Source organism: Hippichthys cyanospilos, chromosome 14 (genome assembly GCF_059441005.1).
Source record: "Hippichthys cyanospilos isolate Australia breed blue-spotted pipefish chromosome 14, RoL_Hcya_1.0, whole genome shotgun sequence".
In the NCBI taxonomy this organism is placed as follows: domain Eukaryota; kingdom Metazoa; phylum Chordata; class Actinopteri; order Syngnathiformes; family Syngnathidae; genus Hippichthys; species Hippichthys cyanospilos.
In genome coordinates, this window is record NC_142382.1 from 7,653,705 (window position 1) to 7,675,844 (window position 22,140).

A 22,140-nucleotide genomic window follows, 5' to 3' on the forward strand; every position below is an offset into this window, starting at 1 on the left:
GAGGAAATTCAAGGTCTGTTCCAGGTTTGCTCCCTTACCTGTCCATCAGCGTATAACATCCACCATCGACCAATGGGAAGTTGAGAAGGCGGTCCGTTGCTAGGGAGGAGGTTTGGTTGAGCCGCTCGCTCGCAGCCATTCAGCGGCGGTGGCCGAAGCGATTGGGCTACGTGAGTCTTTCGCAGCGCTTTCTGTGGAATTTGAATTATTTTCCTCGGAGGGGGCCGACGCGCGGCTCCGTGGCGAGGAGGGGGCGGAATACGTGACGGTATACCGTCTGGCTCAGCCTGGCGTTCACAGGTAAGGTGAGTTTATATGTTCGCTTTCTTCAATTAGCTCGCTAGCACGTCGAGCTAAGCTTGTGCTTTCGGATGTGGCTATGTTAGCGCCACTCCATACCTCAAAGAAACGCGTTAAAAGCCGTCCATATGACAGGTTAGTCGACACACAAGGCCATCTTGCTTCTTAAAATGTCCAAGGAGTTCATTCAAACTCTCGTAGAATAGGGGCCATTACGTTCTGCCGTGCAGTTACCTAAAGTAATGTACCTGGACGAGGTGAGCTTTTAATGGTGCATAAACGCTTCGGTTCTCACCTGATTTCCGGGTTGTGTGACGTCATGTGCGCGTGCTTGTGGAAGTGAGTGCCTGTATGTATACGTTCTAGTGCTGTCCTGCGATTAAAATGTATTAATTGTAAAAAAAAATAAAATAACAACCATTTTATTCTACGTTTTTTTTAGAGAACAGTCATCGAATCAATAAAGACTGTCGTAATTATTTTGCTAGATGATACGCCAAAGGAGTAGAATTAATACGATGTTTGAACTTGGCTTTTCAAAGTGCGCATTTTTTTATTCCAGTAAGCTGTCCTGCAACTTTAAGTTAAAAAAAAAAAAAGAAAGAAAACCTATGTAAACTTCCATCTTGTGTTAGTGCCAGAGACTCTTAAGTTTGGTTGCCAAGATAGCAGAATTCAGCTGACACAATAATATTCAATGGATCTTAGATAACAACGTTTTTTTTTTTTTTTTTTTTTAATTTTATGGTTGAATTCATCCCCATAGTTAACACTTCAGCTTTAACAGCCTCAATGTGCAGAGCCAATAACTAGACCTACGATTATATTTAGACCTATGATTATATTTACAGCATTATCATTAAGAACACATTTATTTGCAAGGTTTTTACATTTATGATTATTTAATGTATTCCTTTTTAATGAAAAAGTGGTCTATATCTTATACAGTGTCCCTTTGCTGTGTAAATAACAATTCCCAACATTAGAATTGTTGGGGCATTAGATTGCCCCCTGATTGGGCATTCAATCAGTCATCAGTAGGACCTTGGATTTAATATTATTACACACACACAACATAATAGCTAGAGTTTCCGATTTTGATTGAAACTGAGGACAGTAATGCTGTTTCTGACCACCTGAAATGTATATGTGTGTAATTGTACGTGGGTGTATGTAACGTGTGTGTCAAAAATGCCACTGTGGTGTGTTGTGGGTGAGGTTTATATCTATTTATATGTCTGATAGTGAGCCAGTGTCATATGAATGGGTGAAAGAAGGCAGCATAAAGGGAGCGGCTGAGTGGTTGGTAGCACATGTTGAATGCTGCTCACGCCATGATGCAACACAGGTTGATAAAATCGCTCTGTAAATGTGAAGCAATCAGAATGCCTCACTTTTTTTTGGACTCACTGATTGCGCTGAGATAAAGCGAAAGCTCGTGTTGGTTCGGGAGCAAGCGTAATGCGAATGGTGAAAATTAAATTAGCCATAAATTTAAACATCCTCTTAAAATGTTCAACTGTCGATTAAGAGTTTAAAGTTAGCTCTTCATAAATAAAACATTTTGGGGGTGATCACCAATCAATGACGTCAGTAAATCGACCATAATATCAACCAAATATTGACACAGTCATTGGTGCCTCCTATACAACCTTGATCAACTCTTAAACTTTAATGAAGATATTTTTGATGCGACAGTTATTTGCGGCTTTATGTCTATCTGCGATGAAGCGGTGCTGTCGATTGGCAGACACACACAAGGAGCATAACGGCAGTTAAAAGTGATATTTAACTCATTCCCGGCCAGCCTCATAGTTCAATTGGATTTGTTGTGTGTAAGCTGTGAGTGCTATCAAATTATTCAACGTATTCACTTCCAGCTCAGTCAATACAGTTCTTTGACATCTTTCCTCACAATTTGGCTGTGAATGTTTCAATACATTCATTGCAAATGTTTAAACTTCAAATTCAGTCTGAGATCACAACAGTCAACTAAGCACTCTCAATTGGCAAATCCCATTCACCCACCAGACAAGACTTCGTTTTAGAAAGCTACACACATGCAAAGTTATACTGTATATATTTTTTTTTATATCCAGCTTTTTAGCCCAGAGATCTTCTTTTCCAGCAGCCCACCTCCCACGATCTCCGGGGGTATTGATATCCCAATAATCAGTGATGCTAATACACCAAAATTTATTAAATCATTATCTCCTGTTTTGCAGTGATATCAACAAACAGTGTTTTAGCGATACTACAGTTTAGTAAACCCTTTAAATGAAAATATATATCTAGGCTGTGTCGTTCGCGTGTTCAGATTCGTCCAGGTTAGACACATTTACCGGGCAATAACTGTGTAATGAGATCAGGCCCGGAAGTTAAATGAGACATGCGGAAAATCTGCTGCCTGTCAAGTCAAACGTTCTGAGGAAGCCCGACAGTGCTTCAAAATAAAATGTGGGATATCTGGTTATGTATGAAACAGACGGCCTTGATTGACGTTCTTTTTTCGGCTGAGGTTTCTCATGTATTGTGACGTTACGCAATTGACTAACAATAGCTAGGCGGTTCCCCGGTCGACTGCGATTACCACAAAGGACACCTCTGATGTATACAGTACATAGTGTGGGATGGAATACAAAACTAAAAGGACGACAGAAATACCCAAATGCTCGTTTTCTTGGTTAACAATTCAAAATCGACAAACCCTAGCGTGAAAAAACACACATTGCAACAAAATCCCACATCTGCTGGTTTATGTATAATAAAACAAATGCTGATGAATGCCAGGCATTTTTTTCAGGATCTGCGTGAAAGAGACTTGTAATCGAGTTATTTTTAGCCAGGATTTAGACTCTAGTCCCAGTTTTGATGTCTATTGTCTCCGAAAGTCAGATAAATGAATCCTGTGTCCTGGAGACAATAGTAGGATGTAAGGTGACAATCTCCCCCAGACTTTTGCCATTATTTATTTCAAAGTCTTTCACAGTTTTGTCATTTTATGATTTTTCTATGTAAGCTGATGTGAAGGTTAAAGCTTTTTATGTGTTATGTTTACTTTCGTGTCGCTGTTGCAGTTGAGGCTCCCATGATCATTGTTAAATTTTCTCAGCATTGCATCAGTTGTACGCAAACACAAGCGCATTGAAAGTGCAGCTAAAGTGAGCTTATTTTGGTCTGGCGGCCTCCAATCAGGGTCATCTTGATTGTAAAACTGTGTTGGCCGCACTCCTGACCAGCTCAGAATAGGCCGCCGGGAAGACTTCTCCTCTTTCTGATGAGCTTTCAATACAAGTTCATCAATCGTAAAGCTGCATCGAAGCTGCGCGTCCTAATGCAAACCTGTTGACCCCGTTTATATCAGGTTCTGACTCGATCGGCAAAACGCGCATTTCGCAATCTGCGGTTGGTTCTAATTTTATTTGCTCATTTCAAGAAAGCAAATCAACAGAAGAGGGCGCATCTTTTTTTGCGAGTCTGCCCATTTGGGACTTTATCTTTAGCTCCTAATTAGGTCCAACGGGCTTTGAGCTCCTCTTATGTCGCCGCCTGTTAAATCTGTGAGGTGTGTGTGTACTCTTCAGGTTGTGTGTGGATAGAGGCTGAGGCGTCTTCTCCTTTTTGTCCCTGGGCAGGCCCCACACAGAGCGATACCTGAGCCCCCTTCATGCTTTATTCATACCAGCCCATCTGTAATTAAGATGACTTGGCTAGGCGGCATGCGCAGGATGACCGCTCCACGTCATCTCGCGAGGGACGCTGTGTTCGGTAGACAAATAGCTGCTCAATTAGTGGCCTAATAGCTGTTTTTCCCCTCTGTGTGTGTGTTTTTTTTTCTCCTCAGAGGGTCTGTGTTACCTAGGACACTTGTTCTCTGGAAACCCGGTGTTATAAAATGACGCACCTTTTAATGACATGACCAGACCAAGGTTATTCTAAGTTAACAAAAACGAATGAAATAATGCAAAGTAAAATTGTAAATGAAATTAAAATGAGCGTTTTTAAAAGGAAAAACTATATACAGCAGTTTACATTTATAAAACTTAGTACAACTAATTACAGCAAAAATGTTCTTAGCTTTCATAATTTCATGGGCTTTCGTGGTAGATTGTTACACGTATTTATTTCAATTTTACTGTACACCCATATCGAAGAAGAAAGATTGCTAAGGGATTGTGGTTTCGTTTATTATAGGGATGTTCTCTACCGCGATTACTCAGACCAAGACCTGTATGAGTATTCACTTTTTGAGTACTTTTTGAGTATGATGCAAAGTATTCCATAAAAGACAACTAAAACAAAAAATAAACTAAAAAAAAAACAAAAAAACTTTGCTTGTAATGCAGATGACAATATGCTGATGACATAGAGTTGTGACATTTGTAGCTGTTTGTTCCGAGCTTTTTGGATTTATTACCACATACCAAAGCGGCCTGGGTCGCATTCGAAAAAATCGTGTAATATGTGTCGTTCACACTGACGTGAAAAGATCAGATACAGGTCGGATAGGAGTGAAAAAATCGGAATTGCGTCACTTCAGGCTGCCGTGTGAAGCTAGCTTTGACACTCTTGTCTGTGGTGTGTCAAATTTAGAAGACATTTTAACATTACAAGAATATTGCAAACAAAGTCACTTATTTGGAACTTTGAGCGATGTAAATGAGCTCAACTCTGTAATCAGACATGTCAGTGTAAGTAGAAGATGTCAGCAACGCATTAGTGTCCAAACACGGAATATGTGGAAGACGTTTCCTAGCAGGTACTTTGCATTCCAGCAGAGCAAAGAAGAGGCCCGTCTGGCCCGTGAGAGCATGGAACAAAGGCCCCGCTGTGCCCGCTGTCCATTTGGCCGCCTTTGTGCCACATTTCTGCAAGGGGCACGGGCGGCTTTTTGCTCTGCCAGGCGTGCTGATGACCGGGCCGGTGCCTGCCGGTCTCCAACCCGTTCCTGCCCACGGCGCCTGCGCCTCACCGGGCCCCCAGGGATCGGCCATTATTTCTCATTAATTGGCGGCTCGGGCCATAGTAGATCAAAGGTGCCCTGGCCGAACGCGCCTCCTGGTAGTTTTCCAAACTGTCCCATCCTCAGACCTGGGACTTCTTTATCTTTGATTATGCCTAGGAGGGAAGATAACCCAGAGCTGTGTGCCCTTTTTCTTTCTTGTATTTCCTCCATGTTGCATCCGTTTTGGGAGTTTAGGGAAATCCAAGAAAAGTCGGAGCAAAAGCAAAAAAAAAAAAAAAAGAAACATCTGCAAAAGATTGCCCAATTTTTTTTCCAGAATCATCAATTTTCAATAGACTTCAAAAATGAGTTTGTTGTTTGTTGAACCATTAGCAAGCCTTTTTCAACACTTTATATTGTTCATTAATTTGTAAAAGTAAAACCCATGTGTGGCTTGACCAATAATAATAATTTTTGAAAAAATAATTTGACATATCAGACTGTGATATCCTAGCATATCAGACACTATTTTTTTTTCTTATTTACCGCCGATTAATCAGTTATCATGATTTTATTTTGCCCAATATTGAACTTGTTGGCCTAAAAAATCCTCATCGGCCCATCCTTAATTTATTTTCCTTTAATAAATTGTTGCATTATGTTTTTACCTTAATTTTAAGATCGTTGAACCGTCAAACTGACTCACATTCTTCTCGTTTGCGCCTATTCTTTGTAGGAGAAAATATTGATTGTGGTTTAGTTATTTTGAAAGCAGGGTAGTATACTTAAAACTACTCTATCTTTGAGCTCCACCCCCCCCCCCTTTTTTTTTTTTTCATACACCTAAGCCTTCGCTAACATTGCTCAGCCAGGTAGTGCCGGCAGCCTGGCGCAAATCTGCTGGAGTATTTAAATTCCGCAGACGTCCGCCTCTTGACAAATAGCCCGGCTGGGACGAGAGCAAAGCTCAAGTACGTGAACGGCATTCCTGACATACATGAGCGGCATAACAGCTGCACTCCTTACCATTTGTATATATTAAAAAAAAAAAGCCTTTTTCACATTCATGCATGTATTCATCTTGGAGTTTCGCTTTTATCCAGCTTAGTTCACACCCAAGACAAGTGTAGTGGTAGTCAAATGTGTTTATTCATGGGTCTTGGCCAGTTAAGGCGGATGGAGCAAGATTGCAAGTATGTTCGCTCAGCGTGAATTTCCTGTTCTACCATCCTCTCATCACTCCTGCTGCTCAGACTGATAATGCTACACACTCACACAAGGCTTTGTTTTCCGCCTCGTCATGCCTGCCTTTGACATTCTCGCCGTAGCCTCTTCCGCCCAGAGATTCCACCAAAAATGTTTTATCAGTGATGAAGCATTAGTCAGCCTTTGCCTTTAACACAGAATACAGCTAAGACGTGAATTTGCTGCATCGGTGTCCTTTCTGCGCATTACCGCAGAAATGTTACCATTGAACTCAAACTCAAATCATGTGGGGGCTGCTGACAGTAGAGTGTTTGTGTATCTAGGCCTTTTGATTATTCCAGAAAGTAAAAAGTTTCAAGTCGTACCAGCATGTCGAGTTGAGTAATGACCTCTGATTTCTTCAGCGCTGCAACTTTGTATTTGACATGTTGGAGTAACTAACCCAGTGCTCAAGAAAAATACATCGTCATGGTTTTTTTTTTTTTTTTTTTTTTACCTTTTCTCATCCATAACCTTTCTCCTTATGGCAGATTTTGAAAAAAAAAAACCAAAACAAACAACCCGATTTGGACTCGGTGACCGGATATTATTTCCTTCAACTGTCACTTGAGAATTATGTTTCCCCAAAGGCAGTCATGAGCCTGAGTGAATGTAACCCAACAGTGAATAAGAAAACAAAAATAAACGATGCCCGGGGCAACAACACAGCAAGAAGGTTTGGCCAAGCTAACAAACTATTCTTTCAATTAAGGGGCCGCAAAATATCATCCTGTGGGCTACAACAGGCCGCCCTCAGCCACATGTTTGAGACCCAAGTTCTAGAGGATCACTGAGCTGAACTGTGGGAAATTGTATTTTCTAACTAAAGTGTTTGTATCATTTGAGGGGATCCAGCGTGAAACATTTCCTTCACAGGAACTACAAGAAGCAAGAACAAAAAGTTCATGCAACTTATAAAATGTTGATTATTGTTCAATTTGTCACACCCCAAAGAGGAGAGATGTTAACAGTTTTGCTAAAATTTGAGTGGTTAAAGAAATCACTGAGCACAATGATGAAAAGAGGCTTAAAAATCTGATCTATTGGGGATGTCCACTAAAAATGCTAGAAGAACGTTCCGCTCAAATGTCAATCAAAAACCACGACGACAACCTGACAAACGGATACTACAGTCATTTGTCTAGCTAAAAGTTTCCAGTGGCTCCTGTACATCCCACTGGGTAGCCAGCCGCCATTTAGCTTGCAAGCTTACATGGTTTGATCTAGTAACTTACGTGCACTAGACAACCACTGTTAAAATTGAAGCCACTCAATTTCTTAAATAGCGGGAAAGGGTGACGCATGCCTCTTGCCGAAATGCGCTGTTCTGCACCACCTTAATCACAACCAAATGTCCAAAGACCTGACTTGAGGAAATTTGGTTTAAAACTATATTTCCACAACTAGAAAAAACTATTAATCAATTAATTGATTCTTAAGTATGCACTCCTGTCATGTCGGAAAATATAAATTTTATCTGAAAATAATTGAGACAAATCCTGTTATGCATGCTTTTGCCTTTTCTGCTCAGTAAGTCAAGTGTTGACACATGGAATTTGAACCAAAGTCCCCAACTGATTACGTCATGTGCAAAACGTGTCAGCTATCAGCGACGCACTGATGAGTTAGCCGTTTTGTTGCCCTGTGCAAGCCAGCGAGCTAACCTGGATTGTAAACTTTTGTCTCTTATCAGCATTCCTTCCGGGAGACTCCATAAAATGCGCTCACGCTTGTGTGGACTTAATAGATCACGTATTAACCGCACTTTGCCACACCGGCCTGGTCAATATGTAACGGTGGCTCCGCTTCCTCTGGGTCAATGCTACGCTAACAAAGCATAGCGGTGTGTTACTTTCTCTGAAAATTTTATTAATGGAGAAAGACTTCGGCCGGAGGACACGGGAAGCAGTAGTGAGTGCTTTGTCTTTTTTAAAACCTGAGTGGATTTCAGGAGTAGTAAAAAGTGGGTCAAGGTTCCCAAGCAGAACTGAGTTTGACTGAGATTTAGGGAACAAAGTATGGATAGTTGATTGATTTTGTTGTTCAATTAGACATTAATTGTCATGACCCCCCCAGGAGTTTCCACAGTTCTAAGTACGCACCTGCTGACACGGCAGTTCTTCCGCTAATGTGTTTATATTGATATCATTTTTAAGGAAGCTGATGTTTTGAAAAACTGTTTCCAAGTAAGTTTGCTGTCATGGGAAACTAAGCAAACCCCATTAGGGGAAAACCATTAAATTCAACTTGTTTTGATTAATATTGATATAATTATGAGCAGGTTTCCTTGTAAGTGCTTTCATTTTAGATTTGTGTGTTTACCTCTTTCAATAAGCAGCATAAAGTCCAACTAAAGCTGCTTCACAATTAAAAATCTGGCTTGCATCACAAAGCTAATTATTAACAAGTGACTGCTCATAACTAGAAAAAAATCGTATAAGTCGGGTTTACTTGTAATTCAAGGTTCTCACTCCACCTTGAGTCAGATCATTGGGGTCATCCCGGACATAAATCTTTAGGACATTGCCTTGAATTGCCGTCTGGCTTTAAAAACAAGGCCAGACGCAATGACTAAAGTCCCAAGTTTCACGGCTAGCGTGGCTGATGATGATGATGGTGATGATGATCTTGTGGCGGCGGCCACTCACCTCACCCACACCTCATTTTTTTTGATTGAACATTTATTGTTCTTTTAACACAAAACAATAATCTGTTACTCAACAGTAATTCAAAGAGAGAGAGAGAGAGTGAGAAAAAAAAAACATTACAGGAATGTGTGTCAGTCAGTCAAGTCCTATTCAGGAAGGGGGGGGGTGAGGATGAGTTGCTTGGGGGGGTCACCTTGTCGCCCTGTGGAGCATGCAACCATGTTAAAAGGTTCAGGGGTGACTGGGGAGTCTTCCAAACAGTAGCCTGCACTGCTTCCTTCCTCCGCCGCCCACCGCCCACTTCTTCCCAGTTCATCATCACATTCTGTGCTGTGAATTAAAAAAAAAAAAAAACGCACATGCATTATTTGCACCTTTTCATATTTTGAAATTCACATGACTTCAAATACTTAACATGTGCCGCTTTCTACTAGAAGCTGCACAAAAGTGGCAGAAACGCAGACATATTTTGCAACTTTCAGGGTCACTCTTGAATGCTTTTACAATTCTCTGAAAAAACTAACACATATTCGGTATGCACTTTAGCACAATTTTCTTGATTAATATACACCTTTGGCAAATCTAAAATTGTTTTTAGTAAACACGAAAAAGCTTCAGTGTAGACGCACTTGAGCCTCTTTACAGGATAATGAATTGTTTTTCAATGTCCATGTATTTTGTGGTTTGGGCAAAGTCAATGCTTTTCAACTCTTTTTCAATGATTTACCCTCATGAAATATTTTTTTTCAGCCATGTATCCCCTAACCAAAGTGAAACACTTTTGATGGAAACAAAAAGCCCTAAAACAGAGGTCTGTGCGATCCTTGTCAGATTATAACAAATGTTTGGAACTACATTTGTAGCTGTATCTCAAGGTGTACTTTATTCAGTATCAATTTCATCCCTATAATGACAATGTGCATCAAATGCAACAAAAAGTTATGCTACGATTTACACAAGCGTCACTATACTAAAAACGAGCAAAAGTTCATGTTCTAATTAATTTGCTTTGAATTGGAAAGGAACTGTACTGCTCTTGTCAGACCATAAAAATAATTAAGTTTCCTCTGTGATGTTTTTATTGCTGGCAAATGACAAAAATACAAATACCTTCTTTCCCTTTGCTTGGGTGTCTGTGTGAAACTGTAATAAATTTATGCATGTTAAACAGTGTATAGAGCTAATAAGATACAACAGCATTGGTTGATGAGAGGATTAATGCCGATATATGAATTGCCTCTTGTCACGTGCCTTTTATTGGGTGTAAAATTAAACACGTTAGCCGCAAACATAACGAGCCACAACTGTAACCTCCTGATCTTGATCCATCTCGTTGCTCATAAGCCAACCGCCGCACTCATCCTCGGTATTCTTACGCAAGGATTAATCAGCTTTCCATTCCTGGAGAGATTATTCAAATGGTGATATATCTAGAATCGAAAATGTCATCCCCGCCTCTTGCCGCTTTCTGTTGACTGCAGAGAAATATACTGTGAGGATACAACAGAACTGACATCGGAGTATTATGTTGCGGATCTCTAACAACAGATTGAATTAGAAAAATTTTGGCAATAAAATATTTTAGTGAACAAATATTGTTACATTTTTTTGTTTAGAAGAGGTTTGGTGAAAATAGATGCCGTCAGAAAAGTTTCAACTGGTATAGATTTTCTGCTCATATAAAGCAAACGTTTTTATCTTGATTTCAACACAAAAATAATCTGTCCACTTTCTCAGCATTCGGACAATTTGCAATGAAAAACGCTATCTTAACATTTCATTGATTATCAAAATAATGATCGATTAATTTGATAATCGATTATTAATCATAAATCGTGCACCTAATTTATATATATATATATATATATATATATATATATATATATATATATGCTCAGAATTTGAGCTTCTCAAAAATGATCACATTTATTTAGTTTTCCATAAAAGCAGCATGCCTATTCTAATTTTTATATGTTACTAGCCAAACCAGTCACTGAATAATAATTAATGTCAGTTTGAAATATTGACATGTTTTTAATAAAACATGGGATTTAAAACATGTTGTTTTAGGGCTTTTCTTTTTTGGGCAATTACCCAGTACTCAATGCTTCACTAGTCACTGGTACTGATAACACTAGAATACTAGCACTTTTGATTGACCTTTTTGACTCTTTTGACTTTTTCAAAAGACATCTGAAGTCAATGCACCTTTATTTACTTTGTATGTTCAACATTATGCTGTGCTGTACCAGATCTTTCCCCAGCCTTTTCGTTTGACACCTGTGGTGTAAACAATCAGCCAACATAAATTGAAAATAAGCCTTAGCTGAAACCTTTTATCACACCTGATCGCCCTTTTTTTTTTTTTTTAACCAGGTGTAACTAAACAGGTCCTCTCGCTGCATGGCCGACGGCCAAAGTGTCTCACATGATTCATTCCGATCCACCTGCCAAGCCCGACGTTCGCCCCCTGTGGCTAAATCTGTTTTTTGTCTTGCTGTGCAATCTTCATCTTTATACAGGAAGGAAGGTTGTCCTGTCGCTCGCAGATGTACTTATAAGCACTATGACGCCACGAGGGAAGTGTCGCCTTGTAGTATAAATAAATACGGCAGTGTACAAACAGGCTCTGCATGCTGGCAGCTTGGCAGTAACGCTGCGCTGTGCTCTAATATGATGTGACCTAAATAAATGTGTTACGAGGGAGCTGCAAGGCGACATGAGCATCTTGTTTACAAACACTGAACTGTAACATGTGCTTGTGCCGCTATATGACTTCCGATTCTTTACCTTTTGAAAACCCTATATAGTGAATTCTGGCTGTTTGTGCGGTTTGCCGGCCAAACCACATTATAAATAGAGAAATGCGTGATTATTAGACACACGTTGCATAAAAAAGGTGTACAATTGCCTGCCGATTAAGTGTGCTCCATTAACTATTTAAAAACGCATCTTTGACGTCTTTAGCCGTCAATGGCAGTGAATGAGTTTTCATTCACAAAACTCGGTATGTCCAAACAGCAGCAAGCACTCTTCCTGAAGAACTATTCGCTGTCTCTCAATCTGTATGCCACTGACACAATGATGACAGAACAGTTTGGTAGATTAGCATAACATTTTCATGAGTATGAGACACAGATTGGAACAGATTGATAGTTTTACTTTTTTAATTTTGATGTTCTTTTCTGGTGTGTTCTAATTTTTTCCCGCAATAAAACCTGAATTAAAAAAAAAAAAGGTTCCGAAATTAACATAAAAGGTAAATGCTTTTTGTCTGACCCCAGGGTTTGCGATTCCATGTGAAGTGTAATTGCACATGCATGTCACCAGGTGGAGCAGTGGTGCTCTCATCGCTTTGATGCACTTTTTTTTTAGACTAACCTGTAAACATTTTTTGAAAATTATATTGCTTTTTACTTATTGTTAAAAGGGATACAGTTTTAGATGTACTTTTACATACTTTTTATAAATAAGGATCTTAGTTTTACAGTTGTCACCATGGCGAGTGAGGGGCGTGTGAAATGTTTTCTCTTTCCTTTGCTTTGCAAAAATAATTGAGAAGCACTGTTCTAGTCCAAACAGAATAAATTGTACATTTAAATTTGACTGTTGATTGAGACTGAAGACTGTGACCAAATCTAGTATTTTTAGAGCAAAGTGTACTTCATGAAATTTACTCTGCACTACTAAGTTAGTTGTACTTTGTTCCCATCCATGCTTTTCTTCTATACAGTATTTAAACATTAAAATTTAAAGAGATACAAAAGGCCCATCTGTGCCTTATAGTACAGTATGCCTTATGTTAAAAAAAAAAAATTGTAAAGCATGTTTTACCATTCTGACTAAATTATTTTTGTTAGCTTTAATTTTCACTGTCCAACCCATTTTCACTGTAGTAGCATTTGTGTCTGTCTTGTCTAGCTACAGTATGTGATTTTCAGGATATTATTGGATGAAAAAAAAAGAAAAGTTTAAAGCGTGTTTTAGCATTGTGGCTAACTTATTTGTATTAAATCGATTCCTCCCCCAGCATTTGTTTTGCTCTAGTCAGGCTGTGTAGCTTTTAGCATTTTCTAAGTCAAGAAAGATGTCAAGTACTATGTTTCAGGGTATCTTTATTGCATTGTAAAAACAAATCTACCTTTTTCACAAAACTGTCCAAAATGCACATGCCCTGTCTAGGTTGTTGCGGTATTCTGTTAGTCCACAGTCCATCCCTAGTTGCCCCCTCTTCTCCCCGCAGTAAGATGTTTTATGTGTTTGTGTGTCAGGGCCGAATGCGCCATTGTGCAGAGCTCCAATCTGGCCAGAGCAGATAAGAGCAAGCGCCTCACCTCAAACAGTGTCCAACCCCCCGAAGACCACAATCGGTCTTGTAGAACAGGTTTTATTAAACAAAGAGACTCGTAGGGCGTGTGTGCAGACAGTCAGATCTCCTGGATTAAAAGATCTCTTAATCCCATCAGATCCCCATGCGCTCAAAAAGTTAGTGGGCGCAAGACGCCGGAATGCCATGGCTCACTGACTTCTGCTCCTCCGGTTACGAGTCGCCAAGTAAGACATGAGCCGGTCCTTCAAAGATGGCCGCACCTCTCACTTCTCGTTTGGATCAGAGGCTTTTTAATTGGGTTTCTGCTAATCTCTCTGCAAATTTGAGAAGAGAATCACGTGGAGCAGTGGTTCTCAAACTTTTTTTTCCACCAAGGACCACCTAAAAAGTATTTAGCTTTACAAGTTCAACCATGACCAACCCTCAACTTGAAAAACATCTGTCTACTCTGGCGCAAGTGTTCATCAAAAGCAGGATTTGGTTTGAAAAAAATCAAATGTATAATTTATAATGATACCAGTGTAACATTGCAAGATTGTAGACAAATATAACGATACTCACAGGCGTAAGTCGCCAGCATAGATAGACTAATATATTTCCTTTAGGAATCGCTGTTTTGTACTACATGAGATAACGCTCAATGCTCACGTTAGATCATTAACTCTGTGCGGCTATTATTGATCACTCATTCAGTGAGTCTAATGTTTGACTTTGCAGCTCAATATCGTTCGATCAGGGGTATTAAAAGACACACGAGTCCGTCATGTCGCTGGCCCGTGTCCTACCGGCACAAACGTGTAAATAATTGTGTTTTTAGCTGACAGAATGGTGAAGTACAGATGCTTATATAAGCATGTTTTTGTTGTTTACTTACTCACCAGCTCATAACGTAAGACGGTTCTGATTGATATTTTAATCAGCTCTCAGTTTCACAGTTGCTTGTTTCTTCACCTAGCAACAGCTCTCTGGTTTTCCTGTTGGTGACATCCTTTAACTAGTGTAAATGTTTTAATGTGCAAAGCTAAAACAGGCTTACTGTTCTGTTTTGCACCTTTTTCCATGCAGTTTAATAGTGTTTTTCTTCTCTAACCGTATATATTAATATAATTTTGTAGATATTAGTTCATGATCATTTATCTGCTCCAAAAGAGGCGATAGTAGTATCGGCTACCATCGCAAGTACCGATACCTTGAAATCGGTGCTTGCCCTACTAATTTCTCTGCTACCCATACAAATGAGTATTTAACTCATTGACATTGCGTCCTGATCTCCTGCAGGGAGCTCCGCGATGAACAAGCTACGGCAGAGCTTCCGGCGGAAGAAGGACATCTACGTGCCCGAGTCCAGCCGTCCTCACCAGTGGCAGACGGATGAGGAGGCCGTTCGCAGTGGGAAATGCAGCTTTGCGGTCAAGGTGACCCACACACACACAATCACACAAATTTCCATAGCCCTGACCTTATTGTGGCGCTTTTTGACCAGGGATGTAATGTGTGATTCATCACGAGCCTTCAGAAAGTTTTTCCACACTCTTTGCAATCAACCAAAACATTGTGTTGTGTAAGCACCCAACAATAATGTGATTGTCATGCTCTCATTTTACTTGATGGAATTTTTTTTTTTTAAATTGTAGCAGTCAGAGGATATCGAGGGGTTGTCTCTGGCCATGCCTTTACAGTGGTTGTGGTATTTGTTGTTGTTGCTGTTGCCGCTTCTGCTGATGCTACCTCATTCAGTTTAAAGAAGATTTAATTTATTTTGGTGTTTGGTATTTTCCTGAAAACCTAAACTACTATCTCAGTGTAGGATAAGTGCGACAGGAATATTTTTCTTTATTTCAACATCATTTTTATTGCATTTCAGTTTTTGTATTATTATTTTAATGAATACAAAATAATACCAAAAAAAATGTTTCAAGGAAACAATTTTCAAAGAATGAGCCTTTAGAAAAAAAAAAAAGTCAATTACCAATTTGTTTTTTATTTTTGGGAGTGTCAATATGAGTGGTCCACTTCCTGATTTGGCAATATAAGAAAAATGAAAAAATTACATATATTTTCTGTTTTACTTAGCAGTTTTGATTTTAATCATTTGGAGTCTAACTTATTCATTGCCATTGACTTCTATATAGGTCAAAATCCATTTTAACTTGTTATTTTTTGTTAATTATGAGTTAATTTGTTGATGAACTCTGTTCTTGACAATATGTATAAAAAAACCCAATGTGAAACTTTTTTTATTTCTATTCATTGGTTTACTGTAATTTTCTTTTCAATTAGATTTATTTTGTTTTAATCTTTACTTGTTTTAGTATTGTCAAGGATTCCTGTTACGGAAAGACATGGCAATATAAAATTAAATGTAAAACCTTCAATTAGAAAAACACACTACATTTTACTGCAAATGTTCTCTACCAAAAGCACACTTCATTAGTTTGTACCCACTGCAGGTACAGACGGGTGTGGGTGGCGAAGCAACTATTTTGGCAACAAAAATTGTCTTATGAAAACAGAAGTGCAAAGACTGGCTTCCTCTCATCTTCGTAGAAATGAAACCTGGCACGCCATGAATGACAAAATTCATAATAAAACATGTGATGCTCAACATGGAAGTGAGCAATTTGTTTTGCATCAAACAACTGAGGTACGTAAATGAAGACCTCATTTTTCACTTTGATCATAAAGTTACCAGAGAATCAGATCATTCAATTTACTTATAATTGATAACCAGCACAAATAAAATCTTCCCGAGTGTCTGAAAATGGTGCAAATAGAAACCACCCATGAAGAACAATTTTCAAAATATTGCTCAACTTAGATTTGTCTCGCGCCTCTTTGCGTCTTGTGCTTTTGTGGTCACACTTTGACACTTTTTTTTTTTTTTTTAATTTTCCCCCACCTCTGCCTCTTGTTATTCCCCCTGCAACCTAACATGCTACTCCCCCCTCCCTCTTGCGTGCCTCCGCTTGGTACCTCCAGAGAGCGGAGTGGTGTGTGGGATTGGAATAGTTGCAGTGGAATTGTCTCCCGACTGCCGCACTGTAGTAGGGAGTAGCGCCGATCTAAGTGGGAACCCTGCGTACGCTCTGCTCTGTTTCGATGAAGCGCCGTTCATGCGTCAGTGTCACGCTGACATTTCGTAGGCATCTCACTCACCGTTCGAGCCCTTTTAAAATAATTGCTTTTACTCAAATGCGTTGCCAGGCTGCCAAATGATAGAGATAGATGCAGTGGGAATCACGGTGGCTCACTTTGAGAGTTTATAGTCATGTAACAACGCATTATAGCACCAGAAAAAGTGAGAGCATTTTTAATCTCGTATCTTATTCTAATTTGTTGGTTGAAGGGGAACTCAAGTCAAAAATATTCTTTAAATGTTTTCAAATTTCTATATGCTACATAAGTGTAAACATTCTGATTAACATTGTGCTAGTGAAACCGATGAATTAAGCTGCATATTCCCCTTGTTTTTATGCATCTCAGGGGGCGGCCATTTTGCCACTTGCTGTCGACTAGTGATGGGTCAGAGAACGATGCATCGACATGTGTCAAGCTCATTGAGCAAAACGCAGAGCCAGTGCGCGTATCATTTTAAGAAAAATCACGTGACCAATCCAGCTGCTTTTCATTGTTGTTAAATTGGTCTGTTTAGCTCAGTGGTTATTGCGTTTCGATGCAAGGCTTTCTTCTATATCTACCACTGGTTCGATTGTTTGTGCAGCCAATTTAAATTAATCTGTGCGTCTGGTCTTTTTGTTAATTTGTCTATTTGACGGTTAGTTTTGTTGGTTTGTTATTTAGGTGTTAGGATTGGGTACTTTGTACTTTGTGACTTTGTTAGTTGTTAGGTGGTTTGTTGAGTTCTTCATTGTTTTGTTGATTGGTTAGATTGTCCTATTGCTTTTTTGATATTCAACCAAGGAAATGTCATAAGGGTTTTAATTACTGTGTTTATCCTACTTTTGTTTTTATTTCTGAATTGATTCCTTTTAATCTCTTATCTGGTAAAATCATCCGGCCTTCTTCAGACCAGCAATTACTCCTAAGGGGAAAGAAATATGAATCCAATCTTGCAGAGTTCATACAGCCAAATTGCACAGCAGTATTTTTTTTGTACAGTTGTGATAAAAACTGGATAATTGCCCATTCTAGAATGGCTGCCAAGTGGGATCAATACTGGACAGTCCGCATATGTGCTGCTTTTATCAGACCTCCTTCTTCTTATGCTTAACATTCTTGAAAATGTTGTAGTAAGTTTGAAAGCTTTGATGTTAGGGTTACCATACACCATAGCCCAGACATATTAGGATTACCAGGAAATTGTTAATAGGTTGGTTAGTCGTTTGATTAGTAAGCGATTGGATAGTTAGAATGTTGATTGTTTGGTTTTGTTGGCTGTTGTTTAGTTTCTCAGCTCTTTTTTGAGATAGTTGATTGAAATCTTGTGTTTGTAAATACATATAGTAAGAGAGTTCAATGATTTGGGAGGGAGGTGATTTGGTTACTTAGTTTGGTGTTTGTGTTGTAAATCAATCGGTTAGTCGTCATTGAATATGTATGGTGCTTGCTTAGTTTAAAGGTAGGTGGGTTTTTGGCTGTTGATTAGGTAGTTCAGTGTTTGCTGTTTGGTTACTTGTCACATCTAAGATGAAGCTACTATTTGCTAGCATTTTCAGTCAGTTAAATCTGACCATTGGCCTGAGACAGAAATTTTAAGTGAAGAATCTGTCAAAAATCCTTCAGTGGACCATGCCAGACTGGTGCCCATGCCCCTTTTCAATAGAGTCGGTACTTCAGATTTCCTCGCCACGCACAACCGTCTCCCCCATTAGCGGCATCCTTGTGTGCGTGCATGCCTATTGTGTGTATTGAAATCCACCGTGACTCACAAGCATGGCGTCATACTCTGGAAATAACGCGGTCGTGCCTCCAAGGGCAGCGTAGTTCAGTGAGGGTCAGCGTCACTCGCCCTGTATCTGCAAGGAAAGGGTAAGGACTTCCTCTCGGCCCCACACAATGCCCTATAGCGTACCTGAATGACATGCACAAGATGGGATGCTGATGAAAGGCCGGCAGAGGGAAGGGCTCAACCTTGACACTTTGTGCCTTATCCTGCGCAGCCAGAGGAAATGGGGCTGGAACACTCTTGAGGAGTTGGCTCAGTCTTGTGTTTAAATGATGCAAAAGTGTGGCGTCAGGTCACCTTTCGATAAGAATGAAAAGTGGAATTTTGTTCTTTAGGGCATGTGAACTTTACAGGATTAAAAAATAATAATAATTTGTTGGTCACATCTGCATTTGTACGTTACAGGATGTTTTGTTGTGATTACTGTTGGGGACCGTGAGTTATCTGGTTAGAAGAAAGTCATTTTGGGTTGTTTTTTTTTTTTTGGTAAGGGAATTTTGGTTAGTTATCTTATTAATTGGCTGGTTATTAGATGTATTGTTGCTTGTTCTTATGACTGCTTTATTGGTGAGTTGCTAGCAGAATGTTGGTTGGCGATTGTGTTTCTCGGTTTCTTTTATTAGTGATTTAGTTGATTGGATAGCAACATTGTCCGTAGCTATAACAGACATGGCAGCCTCCGGAGGAGTGTCACCCCCACTTAATATACTGTAATTTATTGATAACTAGACCTACGGTTATATTTAAAACATATAGTTGGTCGTTAAGAACACATTGTTTTGCAAGTTTTGAAATTGATAATCGTTTATTCCTTTTTAGTAAGAAATATGGTCTAAATCATACACATTGTCCCTTTTATACATCAGTTAATTAGTTTGTTTTTGCTTGTTTGGTGCTTGTTTTGTGTGTTGGCGGTCAAGTTAGTTACATTGACTAACGTGTTGGTTTGGCAAAACATCTGTTTTTTTTTTTTTTTTTGCTTGTGTTTGATAAGTTTTCAAGTTGTAACCATTCAGTTTGTTTCTTGACAAGTGTGGTGATGAGTTTGTACGAACAATTTCACATAAACATTGTAGATAGGCGACACAGTGTGCAGACTGTTGTAGATCCTGATAAATGTTTCTTTCTATGCATATATTTTCACTTTTGGTTTTTAAAATATCCTTGCTTTGGGACAAAGTGGAGCAATGACCCAAAAGATCTAGCAGATTGCACTGTGGTGGAAAAAAAAAAAAAAAAGATAATGTGCCCAACTGCAACCGTTACGACTGGAGTGGACCAGACAGTGCACGTCATGACGGATTAGGTTCGTTCTGCCAAGTGCCGTTCTAGTTTTAAACATTCTATTTTCCTCTGACGTGCACTGTGGAGATTTTGTACCATGATGCGTCTACTCCCCAAGTGGTGCGTGAAAGAGACTATTGTGTTTTAATCTCGGATTAGGATTAATCATATCTTTAGTATGAGGCACAAGATGAGACATTTTGTTCTTTGCCAATTGTGCTCAGGCCTGTCTGCTCAGTTTAGGTGTTCACATTACAAGCCTTCACTTTTTTCATATTTCAAATAAGCACTTTCACATGCGCTCTTGCTAATTGTAGCTACTCAGTTTTGTCCCTTAGCCCTTCTGAATCGGCGAGGGATTATTTGAACTACAATTGACCCAGTGCTTGTACTTAATTATGTGTATAAATCATTGGAGGAGAGATGCTAGCGGCGTACAAGACTCACTGAAATAAGCAACCTCACCTTAGAATTATTATCATGGCCTTCTTACTCGCCTCGGGAAGCCTTTCACACATCATTACTCACTTTGGCTTTGTGCCTCTTCCTGCAGTACTTGGGACACGTGGAGGTGGAAGAGTCGCGGGGCATGCACATCTGCGAGGATGCGGTCAAGCGACTGAAGACGGTAGGTTTTCCCTGGAATCCTCCGGAAACAAACCCCCCCCCCTTCGTCTTGTCTGCGTACTTCAGGTTTTCTTTCTTGAAGTTTCTTGCTTGAGAGACTGTTTTTCGTCAACTGCCACAATGCTCCAACATTCCCAAGGTTTCTTTTACTCCCTCTTACTCATACACACAAATTAATTTTACCATGTTTGGTAGAGGGTGGGGAGTAGGGATATGTTGTTGGTCAAAATCCTCGACCCGGTCGTGAACTCGTGTAAATGCGCCGGAGTAAAGGTTAAAGCCCAGCTTCAGGGGTGGCTCAGTGTGTTTGCAAAGAGTGTTCAGCGGGATTAAGTCATCATGGTCAAACTGTAAAGACCCTGGTTAAAAAAAAATGTGGCCATAAAATAAATACTAGACATCCATTTAGTTTATAATAGTAATATTTGATGGTGAATTGGTCAGCGATACATTGAAGATGGAGTGCTAATAAAGCTCAATATATTCACACTTCAGGTGTGGATGATTAGCTTTCTGTATGATTTCAAGTATAATTTTTGCTTGTTTTACTCACGCAAAGATTAAATTTCAGTATGTCTTTTACACAAAACCTATCAAAAGTTTAGATTCAGGTCACTTAATCCCAAAGAATTAATCCATCTCTATGACAATTAGCTTTCGGTTATTATGGAATCAGTGGTTTTATATGTCTTTTTCACTTAACAGAGAAAAAAGGAACATCCACCACTTTTTACGTTTTTTTTACACAGAACTAAGCTAAGGCAAGTTTCTGCTGTTGGGATTCAACATTGAGCTTGAAATGCCAGTTTAGCTATGAAAAAGGGTTGTGCATTCCTTCTAGCAGAATTCCATTGCATGTGGGAATCGTCCTGCCTCTCTTGATTTGATGTACTGACACACTCTCACACGCACACACTTTCACACACCGGCAGCCATTTGATTACAATATAATATCCCCCGCAAGCGTGCACACGACACAAGCAGCAGTGGCACATATGCATCGACCCTTGATGAGGTCACGTGCAGCCTTAGGCTTTGGGCTGTTTTATGGCTTTGCCATTGTTGGACAACATGGAGCCTGCCATCCTCCGGTAGTCACTGACCGTCTCTGTGCCCTCAACCTAATGACATTTCTTAGGCTGTGCTGATGCCCGGAAGCCCAGCAGTGGATAGACATTACAGTCATGACATTTCCATTGTGTGAGATGCGTGTGAGGAAAAAAAATCTTTACACTTTCATACCTTAAAACAAAGCACACAGATTGTATTACTTTTTGTTGGTATTATATTTTTTTTTGTCTTTTTAAGCAGGTTGTAATTGTGGTGTTGCCCAGACATGCTTCAATTGAACCCCCCACCACCCTGCCCAACCCAATTCCCTGCCTTTAATTCATTTTCCCAATCCGACCCTCAACTTTGCTAACTACAGCTAACCAGTAGCCTTCAACCTTTCTCATCTGCATGTGCCTCTAACAAACTGACTTGCTGGTTAACATGCTCGATCGCGCATTCAAACGTCTCTGCCCCGGTCGGCGCGTAACAGGAGCAGAGTGGCACGCCTTTTCATGGCTTACCGGCGGGGCCACAAGGAGGGAGGAGGGGATTAAGAGTAGAGACTAACCTGCATCTGGTTTCTTTTTGGCGGCCTCGACTTGACCTCAGTCATCTGCCTCCTCCCCTCACCCCGCCGGACTGATCAACACTCAGAAATCAGATCCACACCACTTTGGTCATTTGTAAAACTGTCTGACTAGGGACGTCAATGGAACCTCTTGAAAGAAGAGCAGCAAATCCTAGAAATAAGGCTGTTCTATTTTAAGATTTTTTTTGTTCCAAAGAAATTGCCAACCGAGTT

At 39.7% G+C, this 22,140-nt stretch overlaps 1 protein-coding gene across 4 annotated transcripts in view; it reads left to right on the plus strand.

Moving 5' to 3' along the window:
* Positions 1-146: 146 nt before the first annotated feature.
* Positions 147-22,140, plus strand: part of numb (NUMB endocytic adaptor protein) — a 30,083-nt gene continuing 8,089 nt past the window's right edge. For 3 of the 4 annotated variants that reach the window (XM_088433574.1, XM_088433577.1, XM_088433576.1), the window contains exons 1-3: positions 147-300; positions 14,747-14,883; positions 20,212-20,286. In XM_088433574.1, coding sequence (XP_088289700.1) covers positions 14,758-14,883; positions 20,212-20,286 — 201 coding nt within the window. In that variant the 5' untranslated portion in view covers positions 147-300; positions 14,747-14,757. Of the gene's footprint in view, positions 306-14,746; positions 14,884-20,211; positions 20,287-22,140 lie in introns of all 4 variants that reach the window. The other variant, XM_088433575.1, reaches the window with a different exon arrangement.